The following is a 24,196-nucleotide window of genomic DNA, read 5'->3' on the forward strand; positions in this document are numbered from 1 at the left end:
GCAAGTTAGGTGGATTGGCTATGCTAAATTGACCCTCGTATCAGGGGGATTAGCAGTATAAATATGTGGGGTTACAGGAATAGGACCTGGCTGGGATTGTGGTTAGTACAGATTCGATGGGACAAATGGCCTCCTTCTGCACTGCAGCGATTCTACGATTCTATGAAAGAAAGCACATCTGACCATGCAGCATTCCCTCAGTGCTGCACTGGGAGTAACACTTGGACACAAGTCTGAATTTCCTCAAAAACAGCAGAGCTATCCACTGAGACACGATGGCACAGTCAGACTCTGAACAGCGAGCCTTCATTGTAGCATTGTCTTTCCCTCAGTAATTAAACAGGGACTGAAGATAAACCATGCTTACTATCGAAAAAAAAACTCAAAGACATACCTTGAGGGAGCTGGGTCATCTTGACCAAGGCGCGACATAATATTTATTAAGGTGTTTATACCTGTTAAGGAGAAACACAGAAGTTTCACATGATTCAGTGACAAAGACATGTTACTGAAAGGTTGGACAGAAGATGCAGTAATGACTGAGTATTGTACGCCAGACATACAGATTGCTCGCAACACACGATGGCCTGAAATGTGAGATCTTTTATCTAAAGTTCACTACACGACATTAATCTTTTGGCTTGCCCTGCCGCGTTTCCAAACAAACTTTGAGAACTTTGCTTTGCAGGATGGTTTGCTTTACCCTAGCGAGCAGACTTAGAGGGAGGGAGCCGATCGTTTAGGACAAAGACGAGGAGAAATGTCTTTGGAATTCTCTACCCGTGAGGGCTATGGGCGTTCCATCACTGAGCATTTTTAAGGCTGGGACAGTAAGATTTTTGGCCTCTTGGGGAACGGTTGAGGAGAGATCGGAGAAACTTGGTTTGTTCTCACCAGAATGAACGAGGTTGAGGGGCAACCCGATAGGAGACTACAAGATTGGGAACAGCATGGACAGAGTAGATAGAAGCTTTTTTCCAGGGTGGAAGAGTCAATTACTAGGGGGCACGGGTTTAAGATGTGAGGGGCAAGGTTTAAAGGAGATATATGAGGCAGATTTTTTACACAGAGAGTGGTGGGTACCTGGAACTCGCTGCTGGGGGAGGTGGTGGAAGCAGCTACAATAGTGACTGTTAAGGGGCATCTTGATAAATAGGATGGGAATAGAGGGATACGGTCCCTGGAAGGGTAGGTGTTTTAGTTCAGTCAGGCAGCACGGTCGGTGCAGGCTTTGAGGGCCGAAGGGCCAGTTCCTGTGCTGTAATTTTCTTTATTTTTTGAATCAGTCAGATGGGGAGCAGGCGGGATCGAGTAAGTAGAAGTCGCTTTGAATGATGGAGCAGGCTCGAGGGTCTCTCAGATGCTCCTATTTCTTCTGGATCGCCGGAACGTGGCAAATCAAATTTCATTTTGACAACAGGACGCTTCAGAAACTTTGTCATTTTGACTGCTTTTCATGAAACTGAAAAACCGTGGGTGGGATTTTCCATCCTGCCCCCCCCCCCCCACCCCCCCCCCGGCTCCCCCACCCCCCCCCCCGGCTCCCCCACAACGGCAGGTAGGCAGGGGTTGGGGTGGGGGGAGGGTCAGGCTTTCTCATTGCTTGCACCCTCGGTCCCTGGGGGACCCCGCAACAGCAGGACAGGAAGTTCTCGTCAGCAGAACTCTGTTTCACAAGATTGCATTTTGTGCCATAGATGGGGGAGCGAGGACATTCTAGAGTTTACCAACACTCCCTGTACAACATGAGGAGAATGACCTTTCTTCCTGATCGGCTGGGGAAGTGAGGGGGGATCAGGCTGTTGAGTTGGATGATCAGCCATGATCAGAACAGGTTTGAAGGGCCTAATGGCCTCACTGTGCTCCTATTTTCTACGTTTTTAAAAATTCAGGTAGATGAGTGTGCAAAATAAAAAAGTAGTCACCAAATCTCAAAAAGGTGGGTACCAACTCACTGGGTTCTTAAGGGCTCGGCCTGTTACTGGCCGTGAGGCAGGCATTGCCTGTCACAAAAGGTAGATTCATCAGGATCTCCCGCACTAGTTTAAAATCACTCTGCCCGGGTCAGAGAGGGATTTACTGTAACTTACTTACCCTCCCCAGTAGGGTTGGGCTGCTATCTGATTTATTTATTTTTTTTTTTTACACACCATTCCCAGGAGACCACTTGGTTGCAGTTGGAATAAAATGTGTACGTTTTGCGTGAGACTCAGTCGATGGTCCTGGGGATCTTTGGATCATCCAACCTGCCCTATACAAAATATTCACACTCCCTCAATCCCATTTGGAAGTATATATGTGTGTGTGTGCGCGCGCGTGCATGTGTGTATCTTTGTGTGTGTGTGTATATACATATATGTGTGCATGTGCGTATCTTTGTGTGTGTGTACGTGTGCGCATCTGTGTATATGTGTCTGTGTCTCTGTGTCTCAGTGTGTATTGAAAACCCAGATGTTATGATGGCTTGTAAACCTCTGCAACAAAACACAGTAAGAAGTCTCACAACACCAGGTTAAAGTCCAACAAATTTATTTGATAGTAAACCCACTAGCTTTCGGGGTTCGCCCCTTCATCAGGTGAGTGGAGAGTTCTGGTCACAAACAGAGCACATAAAGGCACACATATCCTCTGTCTGTGACCAGAACTCTCCACTCACCTGATGAAGGGGCGAACCCCGAAAGCTAGTGGGTTTACTATCAAATAAACTTGTTGGGCTTTAGCCTGGTGTTGTGAGACTTCTTACTGTGTTTACCCCAGTCCAACGCCAGCATCTCCACATCATGACAAATTCTAAAACCCAGCCATCTGTGTGACCCAGCTCCCCATTTACCTTTCTTCCTCATATACATGTGATGAACCTTCCTATCTCCGTACTTGGGTTGTCGGATGCCACAGTTTGACAAAGAGTTTCTCGCGTGATCCGGGTTCATTCCGAAATTTAGATGGTGGCTCGGGTGGGTCATTGCAAGCTAAAAAGGCAAGTCGGGGGTAAGCCGGGAGAGAGAGGATTAACCATTCATAAGCAGCGTTCAACAGAAAGTCTAAGATAAAAACATCTGACCAACAATTAGCAACTCTACCACTGATTTGCCCAAGTTCACTCTCTAAAGTTGGTGGTTGGGGCTCAGTTCATTTACAAGGCACCTGGGTCTGTGCCTGAAGTACTGGAAGGCTATGGACCAGGTGCTGGGAAAACAGGAATAAAATGAGAGGCAAGTTTATTTTTTCATGGTAAAAGTGCGGGGTTAGGGGCGAGGAAAGGAGAAGAGGGGCCTGGGGAAGATATCCTGTCAGAGAGCTAGTGCAGACCCGATGGGCCGAATGGCCTTCTTCTGCACTGTAGGGATTCTATGATTCTATTCCGCGGAACTCCAGTTTCAGTAGCATCGTTAGAAGAAAAATAGTCAGGAATAATAAGTGAGGAAAGAACACCAGTTACATGAAAAAGATATTGCAACTGTCCCACTAAGTTTCAGTGCGGAATACAAATCACCAATGGACAGGCAACCAGTTCCTGACGTAAAGGTCAAATCTTCTGGAGTAATTGATAAGGATGCTGTATCTCCAGGCTTTTTTTTTTACAAACGTTAACGACCCACGCTGGCAAGCATGAAAACACAGACTGTCTCAAGGTCACATTAAAACAAAGCTCCTGAACGTCCGCAGTTTGTCCGCAGAGGAAAGGGGGTTAGCAGATGAATAAAAGAGGATAGCAAGTTTAAATCCCTGCAGCTTCTCCACAGATATTTTGATTCTCTGTCGAGTTACAACGAAAGGTCAGCCCCCGCCTTTCCCCAGTAATTGGGGAAACTTTCAAATAGCTGGAAACCGCGCAGTTTCTCGAACCGACTTCCAGCAAACTTTTGAGAGAGAAAGGTCACCGCATCAGTATCACAGGGCGGTTACAGCACAGAAGGAGGCAATTAGGCCCATCCTGTCCGTCCTGGTCCTCTGAAGGAGCAGTTCACCTTCAGTAACCCTCTGTGAAAAGCACATCAAGGCATTCGCTGCACAGAGAGACCCCCACCAAATCGGCAATGAGATCTCAGACCCAGGCAACATACATGGCAGCCTCAACACCAAAGAGAAGACTTTCTTCAACGCAGCGTCACATAACCGTTCCAGCACAGAATGAGGCCACTCGGCTCACAGTCTCTGAACCCTGTTGTTTCGACTTCACTCTCCCATCTTCTCCCTGCAACTCTGTAGATTCCCCTTCCAGCTAACAGTCCCAATTTCTTTTTCTATGGTTCAGCTGAACCTGCCTGTCTGAATAAATAGATAGAATTCATATATAGGTAGGATGCTGGACTTTAGAACTGAGAAAGTGGACACATAATCACGTGCAGCCACGCCATTTGGCTAAGATCAAGTGTAGTATCTTATGTACCCAGAAGCCTACAAGTGAATACATGGGCAGCTGACTGCTTTGGTTTCAACAAGTATTAAACAGACACTGATTACATAAAGTAACTTCAGGGCCTGTCAAGTTCTCTTCATGCTAAGGGAGGAGATTTTAAACACTTTTGGCATAACTATAAGGTTCACGGTGGGAGATATCGGAGGGATGTCCGAGGTAGATTCTTTTCTCAGAGAGTGGCTGGGGTGTGGAATGGACTGCCTGCTGTGATAGTGGAGTCGGACACTTTAGGAACTTTCAAGCAGTTACTGGATAGGCACATGGAGCACACCAGAATTATAGGGAGTGGGATAGCTTGATCTTGGGATTGGACACAGCTCGGCACAACACTGAGGGCCAAAGGGCCTGTACGGTGCTGTAATGTTCTATGTTTCTACTTTTAAGATGATATTATTTCTCCTGAGATTCTTCGATCAGGCAGTATGGTATCACAGTGGTTAGCACTGCTGCCTCACAGCCCCAGGGAACCGGGTTCGATTCTGACCTTAGGTGACTGTCTGGCTGGAATTTTACCGGCACGCCCTCCCCGACTCCGGGGGCGGGCGAGGCTCAGAGAACAGCATTCTCTGTTGGCCTCGGGTGGACATGCTGGTAAAATTCTGTCCTGTGTGGAGCTTGCATTTTCTCCCCGTGTCTGAGAGAGTTTCTTCCAGGTGCTGCAGTTTCCTCACATGGTCCAAAGATGCACAGGTTAGGTGCACTGGCCATGTTAAACTGTCTCTTAGTAGATTAGGGGGACTAGTGGGGTAAATACATGGGGATACAGGGATAGGGCGGTGGGTGGGCCTGGGCAAGATCTCTATCGGAAAGTCAGTGCAGACTCAATAGGCCAAATGGCCTAATGCACTGTAAGGGTTCCACAATTCTCACCTCAGCAAATTAGAAAACCAGACTTTCAAAAATCTATAACCGGGATCTTGGGTTCATGTCACACTATCTGTAACCCCCACGACTTGCCTGGGCTTGCAAAATCTCACTAACTGTTTTGTCTGGAGATAATACACATCTCTTTAACCAGTGCTTAACGCTCTCTCCACTCACACTGTCTGTACTTTTAAGACTTGATTACCTGTAAAGATTTGCATTCCAACCATTATTTTGTAAATTGAGTTTGTGTCTTTATATGCCCTGTTTGTGAACAGAACTCCACTTGCCTGATAAAGAGGCAGCGCTCTGAAAACTAGTGGCTTTTGCTACCGAATAAACCTGTTGGACTTTAACCTGGTGTCGTGAGACTTCTTGCTGTGTTTACCCCAGTCCAACGCTGGCATCTCCACATCACAACTTCTCTGTAGACAGCGTGTGCATGCATCACTGTTTCTGAGTGGGTATGAGTTAGGAGTTACAATGCAAAGCAAAGTAAAACTTGCACTGTTAACTGAAGTGGGAATCTTGAACTAGACGCCATAAGAGCCTGCCGCCCCACCCCGCACCCCATTCTCCCCCCCACCATTTGCACTACACAGAGACCAATCTCCATTCCGCGCTCCCCCCCACCCCAAACAAAACTGAACTCCTAGAGGCCAGCCTCCAGCCCCATTTCCCCTCTCCGCCCCAGAACTTGCAACCTCAACCAGAAACAAAGTGTGAATGTCGGACTTAGTGTGTGAACACCGCGTGGTTATTATAAATCGCTACAGCAGAAAAGGACAGGTCAAGGAATATTTACCTGGAGCAGACAGCGTTCCTTGAAGGTGTATCCCAGCAGCTTATCCAAGTGCATAAGACACTGATGGTATCGGATGTGGTGGGTCAGTACCGGCAACATCATGGCATGCTGAAATCACATGAGCAGGCGAGAAGAATTACTGCAGCCTCTCCATTTACATTGCAGTCTTTTCCACTAATTTGTGTTCACGAGCAGAGCCCCACACATCAGCGGCTCATACCCAGAACTCAGATTCATCAAATTTAATAAATTTGTGTTCCTGCTGACTGCGGCTGTCTCTGTTTCACGAGGCAGAAATTTGTTAAAAATCGACCATTGCATTCCATTAGCTGCTTTCACATCGCCTCTATCTCCCAGCGCTGTGTGTGTGTGCAATATACCATGCCACACTCTCCCTGACAGCTCGCAACAGCCGCTACTCAAATCACACAAACTCACGGCACAGAAGGTGGCCTTTCAGTCCCTCCTGTCCATTCTGGTTCTTTACAGTTGTGCGAGGCACCACACCCCTCCTATTTGTCTGCAACCCGGGGATTTTCTCATCTCCAAGAAACTGTTCCGCGTCCTTTCAAAATCATTCCCGAAATCCGCTCCCACCACATTAACAGGTGCACAATTCCAGATCCTGACAGCTCCTTAATTCAAGTAATTTCCCCTCAGCACTGACCTAAGTTTTTTTTGCCAATCGTTTTAAACCTGTTACTATTGGTTTAGGGGCGGCACAGTGGGTCAGCACCGCTGCCTCACAACGCCAGGGAACCCGGGTCCAATTCCGGCTTCGGGTCGCCGTCTGTGCTGAGTTTGCACGGTTTCCCCCCCCGTGTCTGCGTGGGTTTCCTCCGGGCGCTCCCGGTTTCCTCCCGCAGTCTAAAGATGTGCGGGTGGGGGTGGATTGGCCATGCGAAATTGCCCTGGTGATTAGCAGAGTTAATAAGTGGGGTTACAGGGATGGGGCCTGGGCAGGATTGTTGTCAGTGCAGACTCGATGGGCTGAATGGCCTCCTTCTGCACTGTAGGGATTCTATGACTCTGATTATTGAGAATAATTTCTTTTCACTCTCACCAAGGCATCGCATCATTTTGAAAACCTCTTAGTTCACCTCTTCATTACTTCTGTGCTGAGCAGAACTTTTCCAAACTCTCCTCAGGTCTGAAGTTCCCTCATCTCTGGTCAGTCTCCGCTGTGCCCTTCCTAAAACCTTGACATCTTTCCTGAAGTGTGGGCTCTAGAATTATTGACACGGCTCCTCAGGTCTAACCAACGTTCCAGCAATCATCTCTCTGCTTTTGTATTTGACAGCTCTCCTTATAAACCCAAATAGCCTGTTAAATACCAGACTGTACAATTTCGAGAAGAAATTTGGGCTTAAAGGGATGGGGGAGGAAAATGGGATCAGGATATTGAATTGGATGATCAGATTTGAAGGGCTGAATGGCCTATTCCTGCTTCTATTTTCTATATCTCTGTAACTACTCAGGACAGGGTGGAGCTGCTTTGAAAGTGCAACCACAGCAAGTCAAAGGAGAAGTTTAGTTTGGGGCCTGGACTGAGTGTTCTTCCAGCTCGATACTTCCACATTCTGGAAGTAGCAGAAGACAATGTCAACCTTACTTTGTCACTGGGTGGAAATCTGCGCAGCGAACATTTATTCTCCTGCACAGCAATTCACTAGGATTCAAGAACAAGTACTGGACCAGAATGATGGATAACTCCTTGTCAGATACACAGTGCATTAAGCTGCAGATGCTTGATAACTGAAGTTAAGTTCCAAAATGAACACATGCCTCAGTCGCCGTAAGTTTTAAAAGGCTAGATGTACCATGAGCCATGTGACTGCCCACAAGAAGATGCAACCAACTGGTATGAGGATATGCACTGTCCTCAGACCTTTCCACTGATACAGCAAGAGTTGGTTCACGTTCTTTCTGTGGATCCAGACAGAATTGCTATCAAATTTGCGAAAAGATTGAGCCCTCCCCTCTGGCCAGCTAGCAACACTGAACCAGGGCCCAATACCCGTCGACTAAGCTCTGGAAAAAAAGTTCTTTTGAATGCCTGAAGAGTTACTGCAGAACCAACAATAAATCTCTCCCTCAGTGACAATAAAATGAAGGAGATAGTCATCAACTTCAGGAGAACATTCCCCTGCCTACATCAACGGGGACTATGTAGAAAGGGTCGAGAGCTTCAAGCTTTTAGACACCCAGATCACCAACAGCCTGTCCTGGTTCCCCAATACCGACACTACAGTTAAGAAAGCCCACCACATCTCTACTTTCTCAGAAGACTAAGGAAATTTGGCATGTTTGCTACTATTCTCACCAACTTTTACAAATGCACCATAGAAAGCATTCTTTCCGGTTGTATCACAGCTTGGTATGGGCTCCTGCTCTGCCCAAGACCACAAGGAACTACAAAAAGGTCGTGAATGTAGCCCAATCCATCACACAAACCAGCTTCCCATCCATTGACTCTGTCTACACTTCCCGCTCGGAAAAGCCCCTCAATGTCAACTGCCTTGTCTGTCAAAATTACGAACACCAGCTAAGACTCCAGGTTCAATTCCCAACACGTGTGGTAACTGCGCACTGTAAGAGTCAAAAACAAGAGACGAGATGAGGGGGAAAGTTGGACGTGGTGAATAAAATATGTTTCTTTCGACAATTCCATTAGCAAAATCCCCCTTACCTGGAGGGAGCGAGATCTCGCCCATACTGCTCGTGCTTTGTGCCGTTAGCTGATCTCATCCGGGGTGATCTTGATAGATCAAGAGCCACAATTAACCCTCAGGCTACAGAGCGCAGAATTAGCTGCGGCATTCGCAAATCGTTATATCCACAAATCCGAAATCTAATCAGCGATAATGAACTAAAAACCCAGCACAAATTGCATGTGTTGGCACAGTAATTACTGGCGCTCAGCTTTTGTACATGTCATAATAGGAAACCTTTGATCGAACCCATTTAAAAGACGCACACCTTCCTGCGCGCCATTGCTTCGAGAAAATTACATTGATTGACTTGGGGCTAATTTCACCAGAGCGAAAGCAGATGCTTAACTTCACATTGTAATTCAGGAAGTTCCGAGAGGTTTTATCAATATCTCATTAATGTTAATTCTTTATATAATAACGCCAGCGCGTACTTATCCTTGCAACCTTCAACTACCATAACTAGACTTAATTCAGCTCATTATCAAGAGATTTAAATTGCAACAGTGGAAGGTTATTCTTTAAGTCTACTATCCCCAAGTTGCGGGGGGGGGGGGGGGGAAATAAACTTTGCACAACCTTCAAAATTCTTAATGTTCATGTACTTACAAAAAATCAATGCACAAGAATCAAACAGCTCTGCAACTGCGCACACAGCATTAAAGTTTTGGCAAGTGCTAATGCTGTCGGAGTGTCTTGGGTGGCTGAAACACAGACCCAAGCGGATCCACATCAAAACCCAGAAAGTTGGCACACGTGGTTCTGGGGAAGGGTGGACGGGTCAGTCACAGACGGCAGTGAAGTTCTCAGGATGGCAAAGTTTGGATTGGTTATACTCTAAGGCATGGGGACTTGCTGGATGAGGAAACTGAAGGAAGATTAAAGGGATGGAGAGCAAGAGGGAGAAAGAGCCTGAGGATTTTAGAGACTGGAAATTGAAAACAGGAGATTCCTCAGCTACTGAGGAAGAAAGTGCACGTCTGACAGGCCCAGAAACATAATCAAAGGACCCGGTCTTAGGAAGATCACTAATAAATGGCTCCCAAGCCAAACGGTAAGGTATGAAACCAGATACAAATCTTTATCTTAATAGATTGTTTATTTACAGGATGCAACATTAGAAATGTCTGCTTCCAGGGGCAGCACGATGGCAGTGTGGTTAGCACTGCTGCTTCACAGTGCCAGGGTCCCGGGTTCCATTCCCGGCTTGGGTCACTGTCTGTGTGGATCCTGCACATTCTCCCCATGTCTGCGTGGGTTCCTCCCACAGTCTGAAAGACGTGCCAGTTAGGTGCACTGACCATGCTAAATTCTCCCTCAGGTGCCGGAGTGTGGCAACAAGAGGATTTTCACAGTAACTGCATCGCAATGTTAATGTAAGCCTACTTGTGACTGATAAATAAAACTTAAAATGTAAACTTACCAACCCAGTGTCCCAGCGGTCCCCTTTAGATGTGCTCAACCAATAACCTTCACATGTTTATCGCTAACCTTAACAATACAATTAAGATAACGAACAATCACCACGGCTACAGCGCTGTAATAACACCAGAATTCAGAGTGCTCGTCGCTGTACCAGAGGGAGATCTTTCATTGTTTATGCCACCAGTTCTACAGACAGAATAAGGGGGGGGGGACAATTTTCCCATTGCGATCCGCAGCTTTTCTGGTGGGTCGGGCTGGGAGATGCACATCGTTGGTCTTTTTCCAGGATTTGTGCATGTGTCAGGAACGCATGTGCATCTCCCAGAGCCAGTGAAGTGTTGCCGGTCAGAGCACGCTGGAAACCGGTGGGAAAGCAGGTCAGTCATTTCAATGTTTTCTTTTAAATATAGTTTAAGCGTGTCTTTATCGGGAACTTGAGATCCAGATTGAATCTCCCACTCTGCCAGGAATTATTCATTCCAGGGGGGGTTTAGACTAGCTTCCCACGTTCGGGAGAACTAGTGGGAGACCCCGCCGGAATGAACTGGGGGGGTGGCAATCGGGGCCCCCAGAGGATCGGGCGGTGGGGAGGCTGGTGGCACCCTGGCACTGCCCAACGGGCAAAGTGCCCAAGCCCAGGGGGCAACTTGGCACAGCCCATCAAGCATCAGGCAGTGCCAATGGGGTGGGACTATTGTGGATGGGGCCTAGGGGCGTTCCCGCTGCCACTCTGCATTGGGATCAGTCTGGGCTCGAGGGAGGGCAACAATTGGGGCAGTTGTGTGTGTGGGGGGGCGTGGGGGGGCGGGTGGTGGCGTCATGAGCTGGCCCGGGAATTTTTGTGGGGGGCCATGATCGGGCCGTGGCGGTCCCGAGCTGGCCAGCAAACGGGGAGTCTGAAGATCGAGACCACTGCGCGTGTGCTGAGTTTTGGAGTTGTCAGACTCGAGCCCGAATAGGCCCCCCCCCACACCGGATTTTAATGAGATTCACGACTGGGACCTCTGCAGTGCACAGAGTGGGGAGATTCCAGTGTGAAGTTGAACTGATCTAGAACAGTTTTCCCACCAACTCAGCACTTCTGGGAGAATCCAATGCAGCACAAGACTGAGATAGTGGAGCACAGACGGAGGGCCATACTTAGGGCAGGTTTTACAAAGGGACTGGATGATTACTTCACCGAGTTGGAGTTAGTGACAAGCAGCACGAGGAATATGAGGAGCCTGGGAGACATTCCTTTACATAAAGAGTTTGCGGAGCACGAAGAGTTCCGTCACAGTGAGTCGCTGAGGTGGAAAACATTGCCATTTTAAAGGGAAAAAATGGAAAAATACTTGAAGCAGAGAAAGGAAACTTGGTGTAGGGGAGAGAGCAGAGTTGTCAAATTAAACTTGCTCTACTAGAGCACCAGCACTATGATGCTGAGTATAAAAGCCTCCTTGTGTAAGGCAAATGTTGACAATTCTTCCATTGAGCATCTAAAAAGGGAGAAATTAAAGGGAGAAGGTGGAGGAATGGCACTAGATGAGATTCAGAGAGCCAGTATGGACATAAAGGGCTGAATGGCTTCTAAAGAGGGTACGAAGGAATCCATTGAGTTTAAGATGGATATAGGAGAGTGCCCAGGTTCAGAGCAGGGTGCCTGAGGATTAACGGTTAATCATTTAACAGAGTTACAACTGACACAAAGTTAGGAAGTTGTGCAGGGAAGTTAGAAAGGAATATTCAGCACTTGGAAGGCAGTGATAGAATCAGAGAAAGTCAACGTGGATTTACAAAAGGGAAATCGTGCTTGATTAATCTACTGGAATTTTCTGAGGATGTAATTAGTAAAGTTAACTGAGGAGTTTGTTTAGATCTTGAGAAGGCTTTTGACAAGGTCTCACGTAACAGATTATATAAAACCAAAGCACATGGGATTGCAGGTAATGTCTTGAGTTGGATAGAAAGCTGGTTAGCAGATAGAAAGCAAAGAGTTGGCATAAATGGGTCATTTTCAAACTGGCAGTCAGTCAGTGACTAGTGAGGCTCCACAGGGATCTGTGTTAGGACCCTAACTGTTCACATTATATATTAATGGTTTGGAAAAGGAAACTGAGTGTATTATCTCCAAATTTGCAGATGATACAAAGTCGGGTGGGAGGGTGAGCTGTGAGGAGGATGCGGAGATGCTTCAGCGTGATTTGGATAGGCTGAGTGTATGGGCAGATGCACTATAATGTGGATAAATGTGAGGTTATCCACTTTGATAACAATAATAGGAAGACAGATTATCACTTAAATTGGGTGTAAACTGAGACAGGTGGGTACTCAACGAGAGCTTGGGGTCCTTGTGCATCAGTTGCTGAAAATATGTGTGCAGGTACAGCAGGCAGTAAAGAAGGCAAACGGTATGTTGGTCTTCAAAGTGAGAGGATTTGAGTGTAGCGATCGGGCTGTTTTACTGCAATTGTACAGGGCGTTGGTGAAGCCACACAAGGACATTATGAGCAGTTTTGGTGTCCTTATCTGGGGAAGGATGTCCTTGCTTTGGAGGGAGCACAGCGAAGGTTTACCAGGCTGATTCCTGAGATGGCAGGTCTGTCATATGAGAAGAGACTAAGCCCATTAGGATTATATTGACTGAAGTTTAGATGACTGAGAGGTGACCTCATAGAAACTTATAAAATTCTAACAGAGTTAGACAGGGCAGAAAAGTTGTTCCTGATGGAGGGGGAGTCCAGAATTAGGAGTCATAGTCTGAGGATAAGGGGAACCTTTTAGAACTGAAGTGAGGAGAGATTTCTTTACCCAGAGAGTGGTGAATGTGTAGAATTCACTTCTTCAGAAAGTAGTTGTAGCCAAAAAAATGGTACGATTCCAAGAAGAAATTAGATATAGCTCTAGGGGCCAAAGGGATCAAGGGGATATGGGGAGGGGATCTGGATATCGAAGTCAATGATCAGCTATGATCAAGATGAATGGCGGAACAGGCTGAAAGGGCCAAATGGCCCTATCCCTGCTTCTAGTTTCTATGTTGCATAAATGGACAAAGTACAACCATAGAAGATGGAGAGAAGCGAGGGGTCCCATCAGAAAGACGAATCAGAACATTTTGGTGAAAGCTAAGTTGTTATGGAGGAGCGAAGGGATTAGATTGAAGTGGCCATGTGCACAGATACAAACCAGCAGTAAAAAGAGAAATGAGAATGATCTTTATCTGAAGGGGGCTAAAATACAAACACCAGGAGGCTGAGCCTTACTCAGATCCCATCTAGATCTCCAAAACCTCTGGTAGTGGAGAGGATACAATGTAAATTTACCAGCTAAACACCAGGGTTGAAATCATTTCATTATTATGAAGAGGGAAGCATAAACCTGGTTTCTAAATGCAGGAGACTATAAAGTGGAGGGTTGATCTAACCAAGGTCTTTATAATGAAGGATTCCAAGGGTGGACTGATGGAGAGAAACTGGTGGGGTGGGGAGTCCACCAATAAGGTCGTCGAATACGTCATTGAGAAGGATCTTCTTTATATCAATAAATAACACTGTTCAACTAAACGCTCACAAATGAAAGCAAACAGGGAGAGAACAGGTCTGGAGGATTCTCTTGCAGACTGAGGGCCCGCCCAAAGCCTCCACATGTTCAGAAGGAGTGAGGCTTATACAAACACTCTGTAACAAGAGCAATGAGGCAAGATGATAAGGAAGTGTGACCAGGAGGAGTTTCCCACATGAAGGGGAGGGTGTCAAAATACAGAGTCAACTGAAAACTTTAAGACTGAGGTGAGTAGATTGCTGTTAGGGGAGGATGTCAGGGGATATAGAGCAAAGGCGAGTAAAATGGAATTGAAGTACAAATCTAAAAAGAAAGGTGAGACAGGTTTGCAGGGTCCCTTCACGTATCACAGGCTGTTTGGCTAAATAACACAACCCATTTTATACAAATAGGTCAACACGTACCTGACAGACATCTGAACGTATACCAGTCTTCCAGAAACCCTGACTGCTCAGTTCCACTGTTACCTCACGCCGCATTGTGTTCTTCTGTCGGATCTTCTGCAAAGCTTCCTGAAATTAATGTAAATACCGGATTGTGTGAAATGCCGCAATGGGATGCAACAATGCCAGCGCTCCCCAAAATAAAATACCTTGCACTTTTGATGAGGATCTGCACTCACACCAAGTTTAACTCGCTCATTAACCCTGCATTCACTCACCTACATTGAGAAATTCCTCAATTATAATCCCTCCCCTCACCCCTTCCCTGTCTCGGTGGTCGCCTCGGTGTACAACCCTCCAAAAATACCTGCGCTCCTCCGATTCAGGCCTCTTGCACATTGTCAACTTTGATCGACCATTCGCAATCATGCCTTTAGCTGCCCTCACCCAGAGGTCCAGAAGTGTCCCCTTAAACCTCACGGACCCTCTAACTGCCTCTCTCCTCCTTATTGGGTGACACAGTGGTTAGCACTGCTGCCTCACCGTGCCCGGGACCCGGGTTTGGTTCCTGGCTCGAGTCACCATCCATGCAGAGTCTGCATGTTCCCTGCGTCTATGTGGGTTTCCTTTGGGTGCTCCAGTTTCTTCCCACAATCCAAAAGACGTGCTGGTAAGGTGCACTGGTCGTATTAAGTTCTCCCTCAGTGTACCCGAATAGGCGCCGGAGTGTGGCGACCAGGGGGGTTTTCACAGTAACTTCATTGCAGTGTTAACGTAAGCCTACTTGTGACACTAAACTTTAAACTTATTAGGAACAGATTAAAACTCTGTCTTTGAGCAAGCTTTTGGTTATCTTCTATCTGCTGACGTGGCTGTGTGTCAAATTCTGCTTGGTAATGTTCCTGCGAAACATCTTGGGACACTCTTCCACATTAAAGGCGCTATATAAATGCAAGCTGTTGTTGTTGCTACGAGGGGACAGTCGAGGGATGATGAGAATAGACTTTGTAAGCGTTGACGGTAATTAGCAGTCACAGAACGTTTTTTTAAACACTCTCCCCCGTGGTGTACAGCTTGGGTGCTAAAATAAAAGGAAGAGCTTGGAATCCTCAGAAACACTCGAGGTTGGAGCTCGGGCGGAATATCTTGCCGCACAGCTCCATTCAAAAAAGTGACTCAAATCCTCCCCAAAAGCAGTAAACTGCACGAGACTTCGAAGGGTCGAAATATAAATTCACCGGGCTGGTCAAACACACTCGAGTGGTGAAGCAGTCACGGCGCTAAGCTGATGACAGGCAGGAAAAGCAAAACTGCATTACAGCAGCAGCACAACAAACTGAGGTTCGGAAAGCAGTTTTTGTTCTTCTCCCCGTTCCCCCCCCCAAAATAAGGTTAATGATTCTCTTTATAAAATAATCCACAGAGGTCTCTGTAACTCTCTCAGTACGGCTGCATTACAAAGCAAACAGATCCAAAATGACATGCTCCTGAAATAAACCTGTATGAAAATCATTTGATTTGTACTTTGTGTGAGCTCCCCAGTGTTCAGCCGCGGTGTTTGGGCTGCGCGTATTATCTTGCGCGTGCAATTAGATGCGATTGCTATGCTGTCAACTCCAACAAATGCAATTATAAGTTCAAACATAAAAACGCAGAGGGATACTTTTATTCCCTAGTTAACAGCCTGCTTATCATTTCCCTTTTTAATGAGGTTTATCATTTCCGTGACAGATTTCCCATTGCTTTCCAAGGATGAAAATGACAAACTAGAATTAAATAAACACGGTCATTAATTCGGGCCATTCTCTCATTCACAAAGGGTTAATAAATTAACTATTAAAACGTCTCAATCACCGTCCAGGCCAACTCTTACCAATTCAAAGAATCCCTACAATGCAGAAGGATGCCATTCAGCCCACTGAGACGGCAAAGACTCTCTCCGACAGAATATCTTACCCAGGCCCTATCCCCATAACCCCACACATTTCCCATGGCTATTCCCCCTAACCCTACACTGCTTTGGATGCTAAGATTGGCACAGCCAATCCACCTAACCAGCGTGTCTTTTGGATTGTGGGAGGAAACCCAGGCAGATATGGGGAGAATGTGCAGACTCCACACAGACCCACCAAGGCTGGAATGAACCCGGGTCCCTGGTGCTGTGAGGCAGCTGTGCTCTCCACCGTGCTGCTCCTTAACCAACCTCAAATTACCTGGGAAGGTGGTAAATGCCTATTCAGCACTGCTGGTGGGCAAGGAGGAGCTGGAGTGGTTTCCCTCTGGAATGTGTGGGCCTCTGGGCTTCTTGGTGAAAAGTCCTGACACCTATGCAACTCGCCCCTCCCTCAGGATGGGGGCAATGCTATGCCACAAGTGCCATGCCGCCTATTCCAGTGACCCAAGGTCGGAAACAAGTCCCTGGTGCTGTGAGGCAGCAGTGCTAACCACTGTGCCATCCCTTAACCAACCTCAAATTACCTCCACTATGGCTGTGACACAATATCCTTCTTTGACCTCTATACAGCCTTCAACATGGCCAACCACACCGCCAATACCTCTCCTCAACTGTCCATCTTAGCATCAGGACTGCCCTTGCTCAACTCCCCTATCCAATCGCAGCCAGAATATCTCCCGTCATTCTCTCCCAAGCCCGCAATACTATTACTGCCTTCTCCTCACAATTCTAGTCTTGGCTTATCTTTTCTCTTCATCTACATGTTGACTTTTGATGATATCATCCAAAGACACTTGCCCCAATCCTGAGGGAGGGGCGAGCTGCATAGGTGTTGGGATTTTTTAAACAGGAAGCCCAGAGGCCCACACATTGCAGATGGAAAGCACTCCAGCTCCTCCTTGCCCACGAGCAGTGCTGAAAAGGCATTTACCGTCTTCCCAGACCAGTCTTCCCCTTGCTTCAGCTGCCAGGCTTCCAGATTCCTGAGAATCTTGTCCAGCCAGGGTTCAATGCAAGGTCACCAGCCTCAAATAGCCAACCTCCCTTTGGAAAGGGGTATGCTGCCCCGTTCACTCCCCACCTCCCTTCCTGCGGCTCTGTTTCCTCCCCGTTTTGTAAAAGGAAATAAAGGTTCCATTCTGTTGAGTCAGGGTTCCATTCTGGGATCTTCCCCTGCCGTTATAGGAACATAAGAATTAGGAGCAGAAGGAGGCAAATTCAGCCCTTCGAGCCTGCTCCGCCATTCAATAAGCTCATGGCTGATCTCTCCCTGGTCTCAAGTCCATCACCCCACCTGTTCCCTATATCCTTCTTTTCTATTGGAAAATATCAATCTCCTCGAAACCATTCAATGATTCAAACTCCACTGCGCTATGGGACAGCGAGTTCCACAAATTTACCACCCTCTGCGAGCAGCAGTTCCTCCTCACCTCAGTTTGAAATCTACCGCCTTGCAGCCTCTACCTGTGACCTCTTGTTCAAGGCAGAGATAAGGAGAAGCTATTTCTCACAGAGGGTTGTGAATCTATGGAACTCACTGCCCCAGTGTATAGTGGATGCAGAATCAATGGATTCAAGAAAGAGATAGGTAAATATTTGATCAAAAGTGGGATAAAAGGCTGTGGGGAAGAGGAGTTAGGATGGAATGGAGATCAGCTATGATCATAGAGAATGGCGGAGTAGGCTCAAAAGGATAAATTGCTCACTCTTGCTCCTAATTCCTATGTTCTAGATTGCCCCATAACAGGAAACATTTGGTTTCCAGTTATTTTATCAATCCCTTTTAAAATTTTATATACTTCAATCAGATCCTCTCTCATCCTTCTAAACTCCAGCGAGTACAAGCCCAAACTGTCCAATCTCTCCTCGTCCATCAACTCCTTTATCCTCGGAATCAATCTGGTGAACTTCCTCTGAACTGCCTCCGATGCCACCACATCCTTCCTCAAATAAGGAGACCAAAACTGGACATAATACTCCAGCTGTGGCCTCACCAACACCCCGTACATCAACTGGGATTGTACCAAGATTACACTGTTAGATTTACTGGAGAAAATCATGTCACCGACAGACAATGACATGAAGGAGATGGGAAAGTCCTTGATCTCTCAAGTACTCTCTAACTGCCCATTACAATGGCGGGTTACCATAACCTCAGCTCAAAGCTTCCTTCATGACCTTTCCTCATATTTTACACGAACACATTAGCTCTGCATTTGACAAATTTATCCTGATGTTATCAGTGGGTGAAAGGATTGTAGACGTCACTGATCCATACTTTAGACAGTAATGTTGACAAGTCACTCTATACAAGTTGTGGACCTTACACAATGAAGAGACAGAAGAATATCCAATGACCGCTGGTACCAGCCACAGGACAGACCCTGCAAGCCTTGGAGGGTGAGCTTGCCTGGACATGTTTCAGCAGATTTCTGCAAACTCAGGCTGGTTACAGCATAGAATGAGGCCATTCAGCCCATTGGGTCTGCATTGGCTCTCCAAATGTGCAGTTCACCAAGTGCTATTCCCCTTCTCCCCTTCTCCTTTCTTTTAAGATAATAATCCAATTCCCTCTGGAAAACCTCAATTGATGCAACATTCAGCGCACTCTCAGCACATTCCAGATCTGAACCTCTCACTGCGTGAAGACACTTCTCATGTCACCATTGCTTCTTTTGCCAAATACCAAATCATTTACCATCTTGTTTCTGATTCCTTCCACCAATGGGAACAGTTTCCGTTCTATCCAGATCCCTCACGGTTCTGAATACTTTGATCAAATCTCCTCTCAACCTCTCTTCTCGAAAGAAAGCCCTCCTAAATTAATCTATTTTCATGACTGAAGTTCCTCATCCACGTGAAGCTTTTCTGCACCCTCTCTATAGCCTTCACATCCTTTCTAGACTCCTCCCTTTAGTAACAAATGGAATCTTCATCAAAAAGCTCAATTCTTCAAATCTCTCCTCTTTGCTTTCCTAACATGCTTCGTTTTTCCTCTACGTTGTCCCAAAAGTTTTCCAAGAAATGCAGTGTTAAATAAGAACATACCTAGTGTGTGAGGGGAATCTGTATATCTAATAGCTTACCTCACGCTGTGCCAGTTTCTGTTTGTCTGCTTGTTTGACCTTTGGGCTGTTTGCTAGGAGATGGCGGAGTTTGACGTAACTCTTCCACAGTTTCTGATACCTTAAACAAAAGATACATCTCATCATACCATCAATCGTAAAAAAAAAATCATCACCCCCTCCACCAATACCACCAACTTCAAATCTGAGTCAGTAAAAACGACGTCTCGCAGCTAACGTTTTGGGTTCACATTAGACGCATCAGCTTAGAAATCGGATGGCGGACCCCACGGACGGCTGAACATGTAGGATAGCGGACAGGGCAAGCACGATGGTGATGGGCAGCATGTACGCTGCACACCGTGTTGGTGAAGCCTTGTTCCAGGCCCGGGTTCGAAACAGACAACAGGCCCGACAGAACCCAACCTTTGTTTGACGTCCTTCTGCAAAACAAAACCACCCCAAATACAGCTTGCAGGCAGCATTAAGGAAAACATGATCTCTGTGCGACTGATCCGAGCACCAGTCCAGAAAGGGACTGTTACCAAGGAGATAAATAAAGGATATACCTATCAGGAGAGGGTTAACATGCTGGCTATCTTCTCTTGAAAACAGAAAGCTGAGTGGTGACCTAATAGAGATCTTTTAAAACAAGGAAAGCTTTTGATAGAGTGGACGCAGAGGGGCTGTTTCCCCTTACAGGAGAGTAGAAATACACAAACACTACACTGCAGAAGGAGGCCATTTGGTCCATTGAATCTGTACTGACCACAATCCCACCCAGGCCCTATTCCCATCACCCCACTCATTTATCCTGCTAACCCGCTGACACGAAGGGGCAATTTAACATGGCCAATTCACCCAACCCGCACACCATTTGATTGTGGGAGGAAACAGGAGCACCCGGAGGAAACCCACGCAGACATGGTGAGAACGTGCAATCTCCACAGAGAGACAGTGACCCAAGCCGGTAATAGAACCCGGGTCCCTGGTGCTGTGTGAGACAGCAGTGCTAACACTGTGCCACCACGTAGCTGAGGACGTGGAGCTCGCTGCCACAGAGAGTAACTGAGGTGAACAGTATGAATGAATTCAAGGGGAATTTAAACACCAGGGAAAAAGGTACATTCACCTGGTTCTGCCTCTGCCTCAGTTTATCCACAGCTGAGACCCCCACACATGCCTTTGTTACATTATTCCAATAAACCAGTGGATAGACTCACCTTCCACCCTCCAGAAACATGGTCTACCTATCAAGATAATCTTGTGGATAGTCACAGCCCATGTGCATTGGAAACATATTGTGCATCAGAGGATTGACACAGGAATAAGATAAATTGATACGTTATCAAATCCCGCTGACGCTACACGTGCAAGTGTTCCAGTCTGAAACACTGGTTTCCTATGGTGTAATGTTCTTCTGGACATTAAAAAAAGATTTCATTTCTTGCTAAACAGGTAAAAGTACTTATTAAAATAGAAGATAATAAAACACTACAAGATCAATCTTGTACTTTGACAAACTAACAGTATGCACCCAATCCTTCAAAAGAATGAAATTCCAGCAGTATCTAGTTCCCCCAAAATCCTAAACTCTGCTGAGATCCCATTTCCCAAACAACCTATTGGTCAAATCTAGCCAGGGATTGCAACACCGTACAGCTCAAGTGATCAGGGCTTGGGTCTTTTCCTTTGGTTCAGCAAAGAGAACCATCTTCCGCACAAACTGGGTTTTGCTTTCATCTCGAGCTGAGCGGTTTTCAGAGGACGGTGGACCTTCTCCCCCACTCTTCAGCTGCCTTTAGCCCTGAATCTCTGGCTGAACTGGTTCCTGGGGATGGCTACCTCTTTCTGCTGCTTCTTCAACACCTCATCTAGGTCTAAACTGCTTCCCAGCTCAAAAGCACTCTGACCACTAAGTGTATCACTTGCAAAGTACACCTTGCTCCCTATTCTTTCTTGTTCCTTCCTTTCTCTTAGTTGGTGCCCAGACACAATTTACAAAAATACACGGTAGTTTGATTTTACATCTGGGAAAAAAAGCTACACGTTTATTTTAATAGCATCCGAACATTTCATGACACTATCTCACAACAACTGCACGTCTCACTTTCAGAGTTGAATGCTTAATATTGCAGAATTTAAGTTTGACCGCAAGAAACTACAAAAGGTTGTGAGCGTAGCCCAATCCATCATACGAACCAGCCTCCCATCCACTGATGCCGTCAACACTTCCCACTGCCTCGGGACAAACAGCCAGCATAATCAAGGACGCCACACACCCCAGATATTCTCTCTTCCACCTTCTTCTGTCAGGTACAAAAGTCTGAAGTCACTTACCAGATGACTTAAGAACAGCTTCTTCCCTGCTGCTGTCAGACTTTTGAATGGGCCTATCTCGCATTAAGTTGCTCTTTCTCTACAGCCTAGCTATGACTGTAACACTACATTCTGCACTCTCTCCTTTCCTTCCCTATGAACGGTATGTTTTGTCTGTATAGCACGCAAGAGACAATACTTTTCACTGTACACTAACACATGTGACAATAATAGAGCAAATCAAAAACTTATAAGGTTATTAAACAGCTCACAAGACACCGAATTATTATTAATGAGCAATTCACATTTTACTGGAAAACACAGGATACAAATTTTCCCACTCAGGGGCTGAAAATCCACTTGTTCACATCCATCACCAAAAGCATGCCCACAAATTAGTGAAGACATCAAAATAAAGCACTGCAAATCCTGAGGGGTGGAAGAGAAACCACTTGCAAAGGCCCAGCAATGATTTCACTGAAAGCATTACGCAACGGAAATGAATAAACATCGGGAGTGCACTTTTCACAATTACTTACAGAACGGCTTGTAGAAAATACGCAGCAGAAAAGCTTCACTGGCATAAATCAAAGGCTCCACAGGAGATGGCCCGCTGCTACATTAGTGAAGTGGAACACAAGAGTCGGTTTCTCTGCGCTCAATTCTCAGTCTATCTGACCTAGAAAGCGCTTGATGGAAACACTGAGTACCTGACATGGACAAGTGCTCTGATAGCCACCTATGGAACCCTACACCTTCGCAGAAGAGAAACAAACTCTCAGGAATGGATAGGGAACTAAAAGGCGCTGAAACTACCATTTCTAAATAAAGTCACGCTTCCGCAATTCAAAACAATCGCAGTTTACTTTTCTCTTATTCATTCGCAGGACCTGGGCGTCACTGGCTGGCCAGCATTTATTGCCCATCCCTGGGGGGCAGTCAAGAGTCAACCACACTCTGGCTGTTGAATTGCACATAGTCCAGGCCAGGTAAGGGTGGCAGATTTCCTTCATGAATGTAGCCCAATCCATCACGCAAACCAGCCTCCCATCCACTGACTCCGTCTACAGTTCCCGCTGCCTCGGCAAAGCAGCCAGCTTAATTAAGGATGCTACGTACCCCGGGCATTCTCTATCCAGTCTTCTTCCATTGGGATAAAAATATAAAAGTCTGAGATCATGTACCAACTGGCTCAAGGACAGCTTCTTCCCTGTTGCTGTCAGACTTTTGAACGGACCTACCTTGCACCAAGTCGATCTTTCTCTATACCCTAGTTACGACTGTAACACTACAGAGTGCGTGCTCTCCTTTCTTTCTCTATGAACAGGATGCTTTGTCTGTATAGTGCGCAAGAAATATTACCTTTTCACTATATCCCAATACATGTGACAATAATAAATCAAATCAAATCGACAAGGGACAGCTTTCTGGAAATTCCTCCCTTTCTTGTGCATTACCCGTTTTATCTTTCGCAGCAATGTTTCAAAATATCTCTAAAGCTTTAACCTCATGCCTTTGTTGGCAACAACCGTGTTGTCAGTAAACCTGCTAATAACTTCCACACAGCACTGCCCAGAGACATTTAGCCACTTCCGTATTAGCAGAGTGGCAGGGACGCATCCAGAGTAATATACGCCACTAATGACTGACAAATTGGCTTTCTCCTCTAGATCTGGTTCAATTCCAAAAGCAACTGCTGCAGTCAAAACCTACAGGGAATTTAAAGTGAATTTACTTTACAAGATGCATGCAGCAGTAGTTGAGGGTCGGTACACAGTGGATACATCGCTTTGATCTTGTTTCAGAGCTGGGCCGTGTGTATATATTAGGCAAGTCACAACTCGTGAGCAAGTCAACATCTAAATCCACTAGCATTTCGTGTTAACCAATTCCACATTCAAAGAAAGAGAATTATCCCAACTTTTAAATATATATAATGCACTCCACTGCACTAAAGAGTGAACACATAGGATTTGTGACATAGAAACAGGCCATTCTGCCCAACCAGTCCGTACTGTCATTAATACATCACAAGGTTAGTCTTTATTGCATGGCTGGGTGTTGAATATATAAGAGAACATGTATGTACGTTTTGCTGCAATTATACTGGGCTTTGTTGAGACTGGGGTAGAACATTGTGGAGATGACAGTAGTCTCCATTGTGACTGGAGGGTCAGTGAGACCCCTCACATCCGGCCTCTCTTTGTGGGATGATGCCCAGCAGGATGCCTTCCCCCAGGATCACAGATCCCATCCGGAGAGGTGGGAGGGGTGGAGGACGCATCCAAGAGAGTTGCTGGCAGGTCTTCTGTACTCAACATCGCTGTCAATGGCTACTGCCGGTACTGCACCCACCACAGACCTCAAATGGAGGGGGAGTCCAAGGACAGGTGGGGTAATGGGGGAGTTGGTTGACAGTACAGGGAGGGGAGTGGCTCTCACCCAAAGCTGGATCTCTCCATCAGGCACTGAGTGTCTTTGAATAACTGACCTCCACTGGGAGCCCACCGCCAGCCCCACATTTGGTTTCCTTCTGCATAGTGAAGCCCCTACCTTCTGCTGGGTTGCCTGCGACGGAAGACAGGAGGAGGGTCTTGAGTGGGAATTACTTAAGGGCCTCAACTGGCAGCAGGGAGAGAAGGCCATCCATGGGCCTTACCTCCAGGGACTTAATCATGGCAGAGACAGGAGGATGGCAGGGACCCCAGAA

The 24,196-nt window shown here is 46.4% G+C and overlaps 1 protein-coding gene across 1 annotated transcript in view; it reads right to left on the minus strand.

The window, feature by feature from the left end:
- drosha (drosha ribonuclease III) overlaps positions 1 to 24,196 on the minus strand; it is a 150,519-nt gene that overhangs the window by 81,169 nt on the left and 45,154 nt on the right. The window contains exons 15-19 of the mRNA XM_080201532.1: positions 19,189 to 19,288; positions 14,170 to 14,277; positions 6,090 to 6,197; positions 2,831 to 2,969; positions 395 to 455 (exon numbers count right to left, since the gene is read on the minus strand). Of these exons, the coding sequence (XP_080057658.1) occupies positions 395 to 455; positions 2,831 to 2,969; positions 6,090 to 6,197; positions 14,170 to 14,277; positions 19,189 to 19,288 (516 nt within the window). The remainder of the gene's footprint in view (positions 1 to 394; positions 456 to 2,830; positions 2,970 to 6,089; positions 6,198 to 14,169; positions 14,278 to 19,188; positions 19,289 to 24,196) is intronic.

This window comes from Carcharhinus amblyrhynchos, chromosome 2, assembly GCF_965287045.1.
Source record: "Carcharhinus amblyrhynchos chromosome 2, sCarAmb.v2.hapA, whole genome shotgun sequence".
In the NCBI taxonomy this organism is placed as follows: Eukaryota; Metazoa; Chordata; class Chondrichthyes; order Carcharhiniformes; family Carcharhinidae; genus Carcharhinus; species Carcharhinus amblyrhynchos.